We start from the raw sequence: 15,392 nt of genomic DNA on the forward strand, positions 1-15,392 counted from the left end.
TTTAAGTGCTAACTGCTTCTGCTCCCTAATTCCTCTTTTATGGCAGTCCTGCCCAAAAGCACAGACTATGATTTGAGCCAAATACAAATAATACAATTGGTAAATATATATACACTGGAAGGTAGAACAGCAAAATGGTTAAGAGCAACCATCTGAGTACAGGTCCGGCTGTCACTTACTGGTCAGTTGGTCTGGGTCACCTACTCAAGCCAGCTTCCCTATGGGGTTCTATGAGGATGAGCTGAGATGACGCTTGTAAAATTCTTGAGTATGATGTAGAACTCTGGAGTATGACTCCAGGTTCCCAGGCTAGAAAATGTTCAACATCATCTGCCATGATTAAGCTTTTAAAAATGGGCCTCCTTGGGTGTGTGCAAGGAAGAAGAGATGGCATAAGTGTAGACTTCCTTTTTAAAAAACAAACAAACAAACAAGTCTTTGTGTACTTTCACCCTGCAGGCATTTTGGAAGCAAGCTTAGATCTCTCATTGCACTAGATCTGTAATTGAGAGTCAACTATAAAAAAAACAATGGCTCAAAGGTGGATTTCTTGGTTAGGGTCCTTATGCATGAAACATGCACGTGTCTGATTTTTCTTTTATTCTTTTATAGTTTCTGAGTCAGATTCTCCCAGAACACATGGTAAGTATTTTGAAAATGGTATGGTGTATTTGGTTTAAAGTTTATCATTCTATACAGCTATTTATATCTGAAGAATACACACAGCCTCTCTGGAATTTAGTGAATGGTATGAGGATTGGGTAATAATGTGATTTGCGTTCTTCATGGAAATACAAAGGCAATAGAAACTTCTTTCAGCTGCAGCACAAATGGACTGTGGTTACACATTTAGTTTTTTCTTTGATTTTGTTTTGCCTTCGCCTCAAACTTCAGTGCACATCAGAATCAACTAGGGTATTTGGTTGAATGCAGGTCCTTAGAATTCACCTCCCCACCCCAGACACTTGGATTTGGGTCGTCTGGGGTGGGACTTGGGAATCTGAATTTTTATGTAACCAAAAATAAAGATGGTCTGCAGACCCCATTTTGAGCAAGCCTGCTACATGGCCCAGGACTGAATTAAGCTTTCATGTTTGCAATGTACTTATGAGATTTGACTAAGAATTTCCAAAGCAAGTGACAGGAGATCTATGCATATATTTTAAGTGCTACCTTTTTAAACTTATTTTTTCTTAATGTCTACATTCTGCTTAATGTCAAGTAAATGCAGCTTTTAAACATTTTCCCAAATGGTTATTGGGTACATCGTAAGTCTGGCTTGTTGATGTAAAGAGAGTTGCTAACATTGAACTTTCACACATCTTTCACAATGGGTTCAACATCAATGCCACCTCATCCGCCAAGAGCTAGTCCTACCAGGATCCTTCTAAACAGGACAGGCCCCTGTAGCGACTTAGGGTTTTATGGAAAGAAAGACAGTAATCTCTGAGCACACAGTTACAAGTACAGCTGTGATGGGTGCTGGGGAGAGATGTCCTTGGCAAGAGGCCTGTGCTCAAGCCATCAGAGAGAGCCACCCCGTGGAAGTCACAGGTAAACGGAGGTATAGGGCTGGCGTAAGAGTTGGCCAGATAGAGGAGGAAGGAAGAGCATTTTTCTGTTATTCCTGGCAGCCAGGAACTCGAGGGAACAGATATAGACTTAGGCTGACTTAGTCACCCTACCCTCACCCCTACCCTAATATTTTATCTAAGCATCACAGTTTCCTGATGGGGGCTTATTTCTAAGTTCCATTTCCCAAACTGTGCCTTTGACATATTTTCTGAAGCTCTAGGAAAAAAAAAAGGACTTCTGATCAATGGAGTTCAGAAGTGTCAGCTGCCATTAGCGGTAGAACAGCGTTCGTCTTTGGGGGCAAAAGAATGCAGAGCAGGCAGGTGGGCGGCTGCCATTCAGACGCAGTTCTTATTTGCCTTCTAAGTCCTTGTCTAAATCTGCATGGAGACGATGGAGGCGAATCCAGAGGAGGATCCGTGAACACATTTCCGGGATGCTAATCCTTGGTCACGTCTTGAATTGTTGTTACAGCCTCCTTTTTGTGCCATCCTGTCCCTCTCTACCATCCCCTTAGGCTGGACATCCTCCGCTTAGTCCATGGAGAGGGCTCAGACAAGGTTCTCATCCACAAAATCCTCAGACTTGGAGATCGATGCAGTCTGCTCAGCAGAAAAGATAGTACTCAGGAGAATGAAATAAGCTGGGTGATTTCTGAGCATAGATCGCATGGGACTGTTAATTAGTGTTAGGGGGCATGGTAAACAGACACGTACTTTATTACATCTAAAGCTACTGAATGCCCCATAGAAGTTCAAAACAAACGACCCATTTGTTTTGAAGTTCTATTACAAAACCCCAAACGCTTTTAGCAAGAATGCCGCAGGCTCACAAGCTCAAGACTGAATCACCGCGCCCCCTGGCGTGATTGTAAGGTGGACCTCAAGCCCTTTGCTGTGACCGCGTGTCATTTACAAACAGCAGAACCGACTAAGATGAATCTGTATTTCTTTCTAGATCAGGGGAATTTCCAGACTATAAATGATGGTAAGACATTTTTTCTTTACTTGCCTTCCCTGGAGCTTTGCTTGTTGGCCGGATCGGCCAGGGATGCGGCGAACTGAGGTTGAGTGCAGCCTTGGCCACAGGACAAGGGCCTGGCATTTAGAATGCAAGGATGGAGCAGGAGGAGTCCAGGGGTGCCAAGACCCTTGGTGTGTCCTAGACACACACCCAACAAGTCCCCTGTGTCCTTCCTCTCCCTTCGTCTCTCTCAGTCAGTCAGTTCAGTCACTCAGTTGTGTCCGACGCTTTGCGACCCCATGGACTGCAGCACGCCAAGCCTCTCTCCATCACCAACTCCCAGAGTTTACTCAAACTCAAGTCCATTGAGTCGGTGATGCCATCCAATCATCTCATTCTCTGTCGGCCCCTTCTCCTCCTGCCTTCGATCTTTCCCAGCATCAGAGTCTGTTCAAATGAGTCAGCTCTCCGCATCAGGTAGCCAAAATATTGGAGTTTCAGCTTCAGCATCAGTTCTTCTGATGAATATTCAGGACTGATTTTCTTTAGGATGGACTGGTTGGATCTCCTTGCAGTCCAAGGGACTCTCAAGAGTCTTCTCCAACACCACAGTTCAAAAGCATCAATTCTTCGGCACTCAGCTTTATTCTCTCTACCTGTCAGTTATTCATTGCATGAGATTAGCTTCAGCTTGGAGTCAGGAGGTGGTGGGAAAGGGGTAGAATCAGTGCCTCTTCTTGCCATGAATGCCAGTTCTATCGAACACAGTTAATATCTCCCAAGGACTTGCTTTGTACCCTGCACAAAATTATTTTCTTACAAAGAATGAGTTAATATATTTTTTTAAAAAAAAGCATTTCAAAGACTGGCTGGCACAGAATAAGTGCTCAACTAGTGCACATAGAAAGTGTACTGTCATGAAATCTTCCCAACAGCACTTTGAGGTGAGTAGGATAATTAACTTTGTGCAGATGGGGGAACCAGGGCATCGTTAGGTATCTTGTCAAGTTCTATGTCTCAGGTCACGTGGTGGGCCAGTGGCTGGGCAGGGATTTGAACCCAGAACAGGTCTCTTTGTCTCTGTCCACGATTCTTTCTAAATGGATCCTCCCTCCTCCTTCTCCACAGTGAGCATATACACCCTTTGTGCCAACTTTGGTACATTAGCATCTTTCATGTGCTCACTTAGGGCGGCTGACCCTGCTATTGGGTCCTGGCTGCATTGAGGCCAATCCCTGCCCTTTCAGAGCATGCCCTGAGGGTCCAGGAATGACCTAGGAGGGACTTGAGGGGCAGGTTTCTGGTGATTGACCTCCAGGAGAAAGGCACAGGTGAAAGCTGGATTTCTGCAGGGACCACTCACAGAAATGATCAGAAGAGGGCAGTAGCTGGAGCTAAAAAAACCCCAGACTGCACCTTGGGAAAAGCCTACAGGCCATCCAATTGACTATTCCTGCTTCCCAGATGGCGCAGTGATAAAGAATCCATCTGCTAATGCAGGAGACACGGGTTCGATCCCTAGGTCGGGAAGATCCCCTGGAGTAGGAAATGGTGACCCACTCCAATATTCTTGCCTGGAAGATTCCATGGACAGAGGAGCCTGGTGGGCTACAGTCCACAGGGTCGCAAAGAGTCAGACACGACTGAGCACACACACACTCAGAGCAACCTGTGGCATTTACTATTGGGCTGCTGTGTGTACATACATGTCACTAAGCACAGGATGTGGCTGTGAAATCCAGTCACTACCTGAGAATGTGTGCCCCAAGAGAGCATTTCTGTCTAAGCAGTCACGTTGCAGCAGGTATCTTGGCTTTGGAGATGCATCTTTGGGAACATCTTTCCTCCTAGTTGGGGCCACCCTCGGGAATATCTCAGTGACAGTAGATGTCGTCATCTCGGAGTATGTTTGCGCCATAGAAATAGGCAAATGGTATTTGAAGTTTGCGTGCATGTTCGGTTGCTTCAGTTGTATCCGACTCTTTGCGACCCCAAGGACTATAGCACACCAGGGTCCTCTCTCCATGGGATTCTCCAGGCAAGAATACTGGAGTGAGTTGCCATGCCCTCTTCCAGGGAATCTTCACAACCCAGGGATCGAACCCAGGTCTCCTGCATCTCCTGCATTGCAGGCACACTCTTCACTGCTGAGCCACCAGGGAAGCCCATTTCAAGTTAGTCTTGTGAATAGATTTGGGCCATTCATCCACAGGGTGATTTTTTTGAATGGAGATTGTGGAAGCATAGGAGGTGGTAACAGGAACCAAGAATGTCCCTGGTGACCTCCAACATTGAATGAGGGCTGGCAAAGAGACAGATTTGCCTTCTGCTTCAGGAGGAACACAGCCTTGGGGCAGTGGGCAGGGCTTCTGGATCTTTGCCTCCAGCCCCATTTCCGAGCTAAGCTTGAGGGCCAGTCCTCCCTGGAGGAGAACCACAACCCAATGACCTTTCCTTCTCTCCACTCTGCAGTTATATTTGCCACGGAGGAACTCTCAACAGTGAACCCAATAGAAGGTAACGTTTGTTATGTGGGATCCTTGTGGGTTCATTCCCCCGCTGCACCTGGAGGTCTATATCTGGTCCAGAAGAGGTGCAGAAGGCATAAGGGATGGGGGTGCTTAGCTCTCAAAGGGGGAGGGCCCCTGAACAAGGCCTCACTGAATGGGTGTCTCTTCCACGGACCTTGACTCTGAGATAGGGGAGGGATCAACCTGCAGAGACATCTCTAAGGAGATCCAAGATGGAGCTTGGTTTTCTGTCTCTAAGAGAGTCCTGTTCCCCGTGCTCCATGCCCACCATGTTATCCTCACTGATACATGCTGACCTCGGGTCAGGCTAGGATTCAAGGTCACTGGCTACAGAGCCTGGAGAGGCAATTGAAATCTGTTGCTAGCTTGTCTGGGCCCTACCTGAGTCCATATGGGGCCTCATTGATTTTTGTTCACTCTACAGGAACCATGGTCCTTAAGCCTGGGGTGCAGAGGTCCTGTAACCCACCCTGGGGGCCCCTCCAGTAGGAGAGCTGAGAGTTACAGCCAGGAGAGTCTGAGGTCCTGGTAGCCTGGGCTGGGGGAAGAAAGTCTCTGTTTATTTCCCTGTGATGAAGGTTAACTCACAGCCATGTTCAAAGGTGACCCCCAGCCCAGGGAACTGAGGCCATTTGTTGTTGTTTACTCACTTAGTCGTGTCAGACTCTTTGCAAGCCAATGGACAGCAGCATGCCAGGCTTCCCTGTCCTTCACCATCTCCCCGAGCTTGCTCAAACTCATGTCCATTGAGTGATGCCATCCAACCATCTCATCCTCTGTTGACCCCTTCTCGTCCTCTCCTCAATCTTTCACAGCATCAGGGTCTTTTCCAATGAGGCAGTTCTTTCCATTAGGTGGCCAAAGTACTGGAGTTTCAGCTTCAGCATTGGTCCTTCCAGTCAATATTCAGGGTTGATTTCCTTTAGGATGGACTGCTTTGATCTAAAGCCATTAGAAGTCCCCTGAGTCTGGAACCTGCCTTAGGCCTGTGACCTAAAGAGAAACATGAAGTGGTTCCCTGTGCTGCCCTCTAGGGACCGAATCGGGTTTGGCCCTGAGGCTGGTGAACGGAGGTGACAGGTGTCAGGGCCGGGTGGAGGTCCTGTACCGAGGCTCCTGGGGCACCGTGTGTGACGACAGCTGGGACACCAATGATGCCAACGTGGTCTGCAGGCAGCTGGGCTGTGGCTCGGCCATTTCGGCCCCAGGAGGTGCCCGGTTCGGTCAGGGCTCAGGGCCCATTGTCCTGGATGACGTGGGCTGCTCAGGCTATGAGACCTACCTGTGGAGCTGCTCCCACAGCCCCTGGAACACACACAATTGTGGACACAGCGAGGATGCCAGCGTCATCTGCTCAGGTGGGTCTCAAATAAGCTGGGTGCACTTCTCTGGAGGTGGTTTCTTGCTCACATTCTGATCCCCTCGAGAAGCACTCTCTACATTTCCCTTTCCCTTGAAATCCTCCCAGTGCTTTGCTTATTCAGTATATTAGCTTTTGTCTGGCCCCTGGGTATGTAGATGGGAATTAGAACAACAACAACAAAAAAACAAACGGAAAGTGACATTAAGCCTTTTGCTCCATGCCCCAGTGCAAACCAGAGGCAAAAGAGCGCAGGTCTGCCAGGAGGTCTCTGAGCAGAGGGCATGGGCTGGGGCTGCTGGTGACCCCTGTTCTGCCTCCTGAGTCCTGGACCTTAGAAATTGGGCAGCACGGTCTGGGCACCCAGACTGCCGTGATCAGGGCAGTGACCCCTGTGTGACCTGCCAGGCACCACTTTGTCATCCCCTAAGGTTGAGCCTGACAGATCACACACAGGACTTGACCTGGAGCTGGAGATCTGTCTCACTGCCTCAGTGGATCCATAAAAGCTATGAGCCTGACAATTGGCTCCGGGTCCACTGTGTCATCAACACAAAGTCAATCACCTTTTTGTTGGAAATAAGAGATGCTGGTCTGCTGGGACCTCTCAGGAGGAGCATCTTTGGAGGGTTGAGGATGGCAGAGGCCCCGCCCTCCATGGCAGAGCAGGTGCATGCACTGACCCCTCACCTGGTCTGCATCTTAGCATCACCCCTTTGCCCCCATGGAGCCCGTTCTGTGCAATGTGTCTGACCTCCCTTCTCTTCGCTCCAGGTGCCCAGACCCAGTCCACGGTTGTGCCAGGTGAGTCCTGCTGCCTCTTGACTCCGGGATGTCCCCTCCCCTACATTCACTCCCAGGGCCCCCATCCAGCAGCCCCAGGAGGCGACTGTGGAGGTTTTCCACCTCTCAGTACCAGCCCTGGTCACTCTAGAGCTCGTAGACAGTTCCAGATGAGCCATAATTCAGGCATCCTCTGGACTGGCTCAAGATTTCAGGACTTCATGGCTACACAGTGTCTCCCCAGAGCTTTGGGTGACAGGGTGGTCTGTCCTGGGGTCATTTCTGCTTGAATGCATTCTCAGGACCAAGAGTTCTGTGTATGGAGAGGACAGAGCTTTCTCCTGTCCTCCACCCAAGGCTGAGTCTAGGCGTTTATATTACCAAGAAGTACCCAGTCAGCAGGACATGCTGTGGGCTGTTGCACCCTTTTAGATGAGTGTGTACCTTTGATGACATGATCTGGGCTCACAGCAAACTCTCAGGAAAGGCTTCTTCTCTCCGGACTGTGGAGCCCCTCAGATCCCACTGTCCTGATCCCAGGCATAGGAACTAGACCAACCTTGATTCTACCGACCTTCTTTGTAATCCTGCTCTGTTTCCCCTGCAGACTGGTGGTACCCCACAACTAATTATGGTAAGCATCACTTGGATACTATCAGGGTTCAGTATCTAAATCTTGGGTTAAGGCTCTGTGTTCACCACCTCATTCAACGTTGGGGATTCCCTTTACTCATCAGATCTGTGGATAACCTTCACCTATCCCTTAGAGAATGTATTCGTTTGGCTCGTTTGGCTTGCTAGTGGTAGAATTTCAGCTGACACTCACTTAAGCCGGACGAGGATCCAGTTACTTTCATGTCTAAGACGTTTAGTCATAGTTCTGTCTTCAGGTACAGCTGGATCCAGAGGTTCCAGGACTAGCTGTCTTCGCCACTTTTTATACCTCTGCTTTTTTATGTGTTTGGGCTTCACTCTAACTTTCCTTCCTGTCATGGGGGCAGGGGTCAGCCCAAGTCTACATCCCAACAGGAAGAAAGAGTCCCTTTTCTAGACCTTCCGCTGACAAGTCCTGGAGAGACTGCGAGCAGCCTGCTGGCAATAGGTGCCATTCCCCCAATCATCTCCATGTGCTCTGGTGATAGGCTGTGGTTCCGTGATTTATTTTATATCCAGGCTAAGTTTTGTATTTGAAAACAACATGGAGTTCAGTGGAAAACAAGCCTTCAGAACAATTTCGGGTCAAGTGAGGTACAGACCCAAGTCGGGTGAGCAGCAGAAAGAGGCAAATTGGGGGTGCTGGGAAGCTGTGTCTGGTTAGCTTCCCAGCCCCCCCAAGGATGCATGGGCTCCTGTCCATCTCAGGGGTCATTAGGGATGGAGGACGTGGGCACCCTCCACCTCTGGCATCCCAAGGCTGAGCTCTGCACCTGAATTCCAGGAGTTGTGGGGAACCAATCAGAGAATGTGCATAGCTCAGCATACAGACATGGTTCCCTGACACAATCCCTGGTGGGTCAGCCATGATGGCCAGACTTCAGTCAAGAGCTCCCGATAAGGAACAAGAACTAGACTCAGTCTCTTTCCTTGGAAGATGTCAAAATCTCACTCAGACATCAGGACTCCTTCCTTCAGGAGACAAAGAGAGTGACTTTTCCTGTCTCCTTCCAGGAACCGAATCGGGTTTGGCCCTGAGGCTGGTGAATGGAGAACACAGGTGTCAGGGCCGGGTGGAGGTCCTGTACCGAGGCTCCTGGGGCACCGTGTGTGACGACAGCTGGGACACCAATGATGCCAACGTGGTCTGCAGGCAGCTGGGCTGTGGCTCGGCCATTTCGGCCCCAGGAGGTGCCCGGTTCGGTCAGGGCTCAGGGCCCATTGTCCTGGACGACGTGGGCTGCTCAGGCTATGAGACCTACCTGTGGAGCTGCTCCCACAGCCCCTGGAACACACACAATTGTGGACACAGCGAGGATGCCAGCGTCATCTGCTCAGGTGGGTCTCAAATAAGCTGGGTGCACTTCTCTGGAGGTGGTTTCTTGCTCACATTCTGATCCCCTCGCGAAACACTCTCTACTTTTCCCTTTCCCTTGAAATCCTCCCAGTGCTTTGCTTATTTAATATATTAGCTTTTGTCTGGCCCCTGGGTATGTAGATTGAGAATTACAAAAACAAAAGAAACCAAATGGAAAGTGACATTTCGCTCCATGCCCCAGTGCAAACCAGAGGCAAAAGAGCGCAGGTCTGCCAGGAGGTCTCTGAGCAGAGATCATGGGCCGGGGCTGCCAGTGGCCCCAGTTCTGCCTCCTGAGTCCTGGACTGTGGCCCCTCCAAGGAACTAGGAAGCACAATCTGGCACCAGGACTGCTGTGAGCAGGGCAGTGGCCCCTGTGTGACCTGCCAGTCACCGCCTTGAAATTCCCTAAGGTCAAGCCTGACAGATCACACATGGGACTTGACCTAGACCTGGAGCCCTGTCTCACTGCCTCAGTGGATCCATAAAAGCTGTGAGCCCGGCAATTGACTCTGCATCCACTGTGTCATCAAGACATAGAGTCAATTACCTTGACATTGGAAATAAGAGATGCTGGTCTGTTGGAACTTCTCAGAAGGAGCCTCTTTGGAGGGTTAAGGATGGCAGAGCCCACCCCCCAGCCATGAGAGAGCAGGTGCACGCACTGACACCTCACCTGCTCTAGATCTTAGCATCACTCCCTTTGCCCCGTGGAGCCCCTTCTGTACTATGTGTCTGACCTGCCCTCTTCCTCCCTCAGCTGCCCAGACCCAGTCCACGGTTGTGCCAGGTGAGTCCTGCTGCCTCTTGACCCCAGGATGTCCTCTCCCCAGCAGTCAGCCCCATGGTCCCCAACCAGTAGCCCCAGGAGGGAACTGAGGATGTTTTCCACCTCTCAATACCTTCCCAGGACCACAAAGACACTTCCAGATGAGCCATAAGACAGGCATCCTCTGGACTGGCTCAAGATTTTAGGACTTCGTGGCGACACAGCATCTCCCAGAGCTTGGATGACAGGGTGCTCTGTCCTGGGGTCATTTCTGCTTGAACGTATTCCTGGACCAAGAGTTATGTGTATGGAGAGGACAGAGCTTTTTCCTGTCCTCCACCCCAGATGGAGTCTAGGCGATGCTATTACCAAGAAGTACCCAGTCAGCAGGGCATGATGATGGCTCTATGGGCTGTGCCACCTCCTTAGATGAGTGTGTACCTTTGATGACGTGATCTGGGCTCACAAAAACTCTCAGAAAAGGCTTCTTCTTCCCGGACGGTGGAGCCGCTCAGATCCCACTGTCATGTCCCTGGTCATAGGAATGAGACCTACCTTGATTCTACCGACCTTCTTCGTAATCCTGCTTTGTTTCCCTTACAGATTGGTGGTATCCGACAACTGCCTATGGTAAGCTACATTAAGATCCTGCTAAATTACCAGCATGCCACACTCCAGTCCACAGACATGGATGCAGTTTTGGGGTCTTGGGTCCAGGTTCTAAGGTTACTACCTCATCTAATCTGGACGGTTGCCTTCACTTGCCAGAGTTATGGATAAGCTTTACCTACGAGTTGTGCCATATATTACTCAGAATGCTTTTGTTTGCAAGTATTAGGATGGCCGCTCACACTCTCTTAATTAGGGCTCGTGCCTCGGCCTACATATCGAGGATATTGAGCCATAAGGCAACCTTCAGGTACAGCAGGATCCAGAAGTTCCAATACTCTTTGTCCCATGCACTTTTCTGTCCTCTGCTTGGTTTTGTTTATGAGCTTCACTGTCAGGTGGCTTCCTGCCAGGGAGCAACTGTCAGCCACAAGTCTCCTGCCACAGGAGGAAAGAGTCTTTTGTTCTCGATGTTGAGCAGAAAGTCCTGGAGGAATTGTAAACAGCCTGCTGGTAATAGGTGCCTTCTCCCCAGTCATCTCCAAGTCCTCCAATGATATTCAACAATTCCAAGGTTATTTCAGGATTCAAGCTTAAAAAAAAAAGCTTCAAGCGACACTTTGTGTGTGAAAGTACCTGAATATGTGTGAGTGGGAAGTCTTAAGAATACCCTTGGGCTGATGGAGTGGGTTCCCACGTAGGGGTGAATGGCCGAACTCGGCACCTTGGTGGGAATGGGAAGCTGTGTCAGTGGTCTCCTTTGCAGAGGCTCATTCTATCCCAGAGGTCTCGGATGTAGGTTGCCTACACAGGCTGTGGGCTTCCCTCCTCAGACCTGCATGCTGAGACAGGATTCAGTGCCTGAATTGCTGAATTTGGGGATGCCATCAAGGAACCTGCAGAGCTAGTCCACAGTGCAGTCGAGGTTTCTATCACACAGCCATCAGAGATAAAGAGTGAGGAGCAAGCTCAGTCAAGTCCTTATGGACTCACTGCCTAGACCTCGGCAGCCTTTCCCTGGAAGAATTCTGAATCTCAGTCCTCAGTGTCTTTTCCTTCAGGAGAAACAGGAGGCTGACTTTTCCTGTCTCCGTCCAGGAACCGAATCGGGTTTGGCCCTGAGGCTGGTGAACGGAGGTGACAGGTGTCAGGGCCGCGTGGAGGTCCTGTACCGAGGCTCCTGGGGCACCGTGTGTGACGACAGCTGGGACACCAATGATGCCAACGTGGTCTGCAGGCAGCTGGGCTGTGGCTCGGCCATTTCGGCCCCAGGAGGTGCCCGGTTCGGTCAGGGCTCAGGGCCCATTGTCCTGGACGACGTGGGCTGCTCAGGGCATGAGACCTACCTGTGGAGCTGCTCCCACAGCCCCTGGAACACACACAACTGTGGACACAGTGAGGATGCCAGCGTCATCTGCTCAGGTGGGTCTCAAATAAGCTGGGTGCACGTCTCTGGAGGTGGTTTCTTGCTGACGTTCTGATCCCCTTGAGAAACACTCTCTACATTTCCATTTCCCTTGAAATCCCCTTAGTGCTTTGCTTTTTTAGTATATTAGCTTTTATCAGGCCCCTGGGCATGTAGATGGAGAATTAGAACAGAAACACACACCAAAAGTGACATTAAGCCTTTTGCTCCATGCCCCAGTGCAAACCAGGGGCAGAAGAGCACAGGTCTGCCAGGAGGTCTCTGAGCAGGGGGCATGGGCTGGGGCTGCTGGTTGCCCCGGTTCTGCCTTCTGAGTCCTGGACCGTGGCTCCTCCAAGCAACTGGGAAGCACGGTCTGGGCACCAGGTCTGCTGTGAGCAGGGCAGTGGCCCCTGTGTGACCTGCCAGGCACCACCTTGCCATCCTCTAAGGTGGAGCCTGACAGATCACACATGGGACTTGACCTGCAGCTGGCGCCCCATCTCAGTGTCTCAGTGGATCTATAAAAACTGTGGGCCTGAACGATTGGCTCCGGGTCCACTGTGTCATCAAGACACAGAGTCAATCACCTTGACTTTGGAAATAAGAGATGCTGGTCTGCTGGGACCTCTCAGGAGGAGCATCTTTGGAGGGTTGAGGATGGCAGAGGCCCCGCCCTCCATGGCAGAGCAGGTGCATGCACTGACCCCTCACCTGGTCTGCATCTTAGCATCACCCCTTTGCCCCATGGAGCCCGTTCTGTGCACTGTGTCTGACCTGCCTTCTCTCTCCCCCAGCTGCCCAGACCCATTCCACGGTTGTGCCAGGTGAGTCCTGCTGCCTCTTGACTCTGGATGTCCCCTCCCGCCAGTAACCCTCAGGGCCCCCAACCGGCAGCCCCAGGAGGGGACTGTGGAGGTTTTCCACCTCTCAGTACCTGCTCTGGTCACTCTAGAGCACATAGACGGTTCCAGATGAGCCATAATTCAGGCATCTGATGCTCTGAACTGGCTCAGTGATTTCAGACTCCCCAGAGCTTTGGGTGACAGGATGGTGTGTCCTGGGGTCATTTCTGCTTGAATCCATTCTCTGGACCAAGAGTTTTGTGTATGGAGAGGACAGAGCTTTCTCCTAGCCTCCACCCAAGGCCAAGTCTAGGTGTTTATATTACCAAGAACTACCCAGTCAGCAGGACATGCTGATGGCTCTGTGGGCTGTGCCACCTCAGATGAGTATGTACCTTGATGACATGATCTGGGCTCACAGCAAACTCTCAGAAAAAGCTTCTTCTCCCCAGACTGTGGAGCCCCTCAGAACCCATTATCCTGATCCCAGTCACAGGAACTAGACCAGAATTCTACGGACCTTCTTTGTAATCCTGCTCTGTTTCCCCTCCAGATTGGTGGTATCCAACAACTGACTATGGTGAGCGTCATTCAGATCCTGCTCAACTACCAGCATGCAACATCACAGTCCACAGACACGGGTGCAGTTCTTGCCTCTTGGGTCCAGGTTCTGAGGTTACTACCTCATCTAATCTGGACGGTTGCCTTCACTTGCCAGAGTTATGGATAAGCTTTACCTACGAGTTGTGCCATATGTTACTCAGAATGCTTTTGTTTGCAAGTATTAGGATGGCCGCTCACACTCTCTTAATTTGGGCTGGTGCCACGGCCTACATATCGAGGATATTGAGCCATAAGACAACCTTCAGGTACAGCAGGATCCAGAAGTTCCAATACTCTTTGTCCCATGCACTTTTCTGTCCTCTGCTTGGTTTTGTTTATGAGCTTCACTGTCAGGTGGCTTCCTGCCAGGGGGCAACTGTCAGCCACAAGTCTCCTGCCACAGGAGGAAAGAGCCTTTTGTTCTCGATGTTGAGCAGAAAGTCCTGGAGGGATTGTGAACAGCCTGCTGGTAATAGGTGCCTTCTCCCCAGTCATCTCCAAGTCCTCCAATGATATTCAACAATTCCAAGGTTATTTCAGGATTCAAGCTTAAAAAAAAAAGCTTCAAGCGACACTTTGTGTGTGAAAGTACCTGAATACGTACTGAGTGGGAAAGTCTTCAGAATAACCCTGGGCTGATGGAGTGGATCCCATTAGGGGTGAATGGCCGATCTTGGCACCTTGGTGGGATTGGGAAGCTGTGTCAGTGGTCTCCTTTGCAGAGGCTCATTCTATGCCAGAGGTCTGGGATATAGGTTGCCCACACAGGCTGTGGGCTTCCCCTCTTCCCACCTGCATCCTGAGACAGGATTCAGTGTCTGAATTGCCGAATTTGGGAATGCCATTAAGGAACATGCAGAGCTAGTCCACAGTGCAGTCAAGGTTTCTATCACACAGCCATCAGAGATAAAGACCTGTTCAGTCAAGTCCTTATGGACTCACTGCCTAGACCTCGGCAGCCTTTCCCTGGAAGAATTCTGAATCTCAGTCCTAGTGCCTTTTCCTTCAGGAGAAACAGGAGGCTGACTTTTCCTGTCTCCGTCCAGGAACCGAATCGGGTTTGGCCCTGAGGCTGGTGAATGGAGAACACAGGTGTCAGGGCCGGGTGGAGGTCCTGTACCGAGGCTCCTGGGGCACCGTGTGTGACGACAGCTGGGACACCAATGATGCCAACGTGGTCTGCAGGCAGCTGGGCTGTGGCTCGGCCATTTCGGCCCCAGGAGGTGCCCGGTTCGGTCAGGGCTCAGGGCCCATTGTCCTGGACGACGTGGGGTGCTCAGGCTATGAGACCTACCTGTGGAGCTGCTCCCACAGCCCCTGGAACACACACAACTGTGGACACAGCGAGGATGCCAGCGTCATCTGCTCAGGTGGGTCTCAAATAAGCTGGGTGCCCTTCTCTGGAGGTGGTTTTTTGCTTACATTCTGATCCCCTTGCAAAGCACTCTCTACATTTCCCTTTCCCTTGAAATCCTCTTAGTGCTTTGCTTATTCAGTATATTAGCTTTTGTCTGACCCCTGGGCATGTAGATTGAGAATTACAAAAACGAAAGAAACCAAACGGAAAGTGACATTTCGCTCCATGCCCCAGTGCAAACCAGAAGCAAAGAGCGCATGTCTGCCAGGAGTTCTCTGAGCAGAGATCATGGGCTGGGGCTGCCAGTGGCCCCGGTTCTGCCCCCTAAGCCCTGGACCATGGCCCCTGCAAGGAACCGGGAAGCACGGTCTAGACACCAGAACTGCTGTGAGCAGGGCAGTGGCCCCTGTGTGACCTGCCAGGCACCGCCTCGTCATCCCCTAAGGTCGAGCCTGAGAGATCACACACGGGACTTGAACTGGAGCTGGGACCCTGTCTCACTCCTCAGTGGATCCATAAAAGCTGTGAGCCCGGCAACTGACTCTGGATCCCCTGTGTCATCAAGACACAGAGTCAATCAC

At 50.7% G+C, this 15,392-nt stretch overlaps 1 protein-coding gene across 50 annotated transcripts in view; it reads left to right on the forward strand.

Moving 5' to 3' along the window:
• The window catches only part of DMBT1 (deleted in malignant brain tumors 1), a 104,349-nt gene that overhangs the window by 11,105 nt on the left and 77,852 nt on the right, over positions 1-15,392 (forward strand). For 37 of the 50 annotated variants that reach the window (XM_045164153.1, XM_045164158.1, XM_045164164.1 and 34 more), the window contains exons 3-15: positions 613-642; positions 2,533-2,562; positions 5,011-5,055; positions 6,104-6,427; positions 7,204-7,233; positions 7,820-7,846; positions 8,881-9,204; positions 9,984-10,013; positions 10,596-10,622; positions 11,700-12,023; positions 12,804-12,833; positions 13,405-13,431; positions 14,501-14,824. In XM_045164153.1, the coding sequence (XP_045020088.1) occupies positions 613-642; positions 2,533-2,562; positions 5,011-5,055; positions 6,104-6,427; positions 7,204-7,233; positions 7,820-7,846; positions 8,881-9,204; positions 9,984-10,013; positions 10,596-10,622; positions 11,700-12,023; positions 12,804-12,833; positions 13,405-13,431; positions 14,501-14,824 (1,572 nt within the window). The remainder of the gene's footprint in view (positions 1-612; positions 643-2,532; positions 2,563-5,010; positions 5,056-6,103; positions 6,428-7,203; positions 7,234-7,819; positions 7,847-8,880; positions 9,205-9,983; positions 10,014-10,595; positions 10,623-11,699; positions 12,024-12,803; positions 12,834-13,404; positions 13,432-14,500; positions 14,825-15,392) is intronic. The other 13 variants (XM_045164185.1, XM_045164195.1, XM_045164198.1 and 10 more) reach the window with 10 other exon arrangements.

This window comes from Bubalus bubalis, chromosome 23, assembly GCF_019923935.1.
Source record: "Bubalus bubalis isolate 160015118507 breed Murrah chromosome 23, NDDB_SH_1, whole genome shotgun sequence".
Classification (NCBI taxonomy): domain Eukaryota; kingdom Metazoa; phylum Chordata; class Mammalia; order Artiodactyla; family Bovidae; genus Bubalus; species Bubalus bubalis.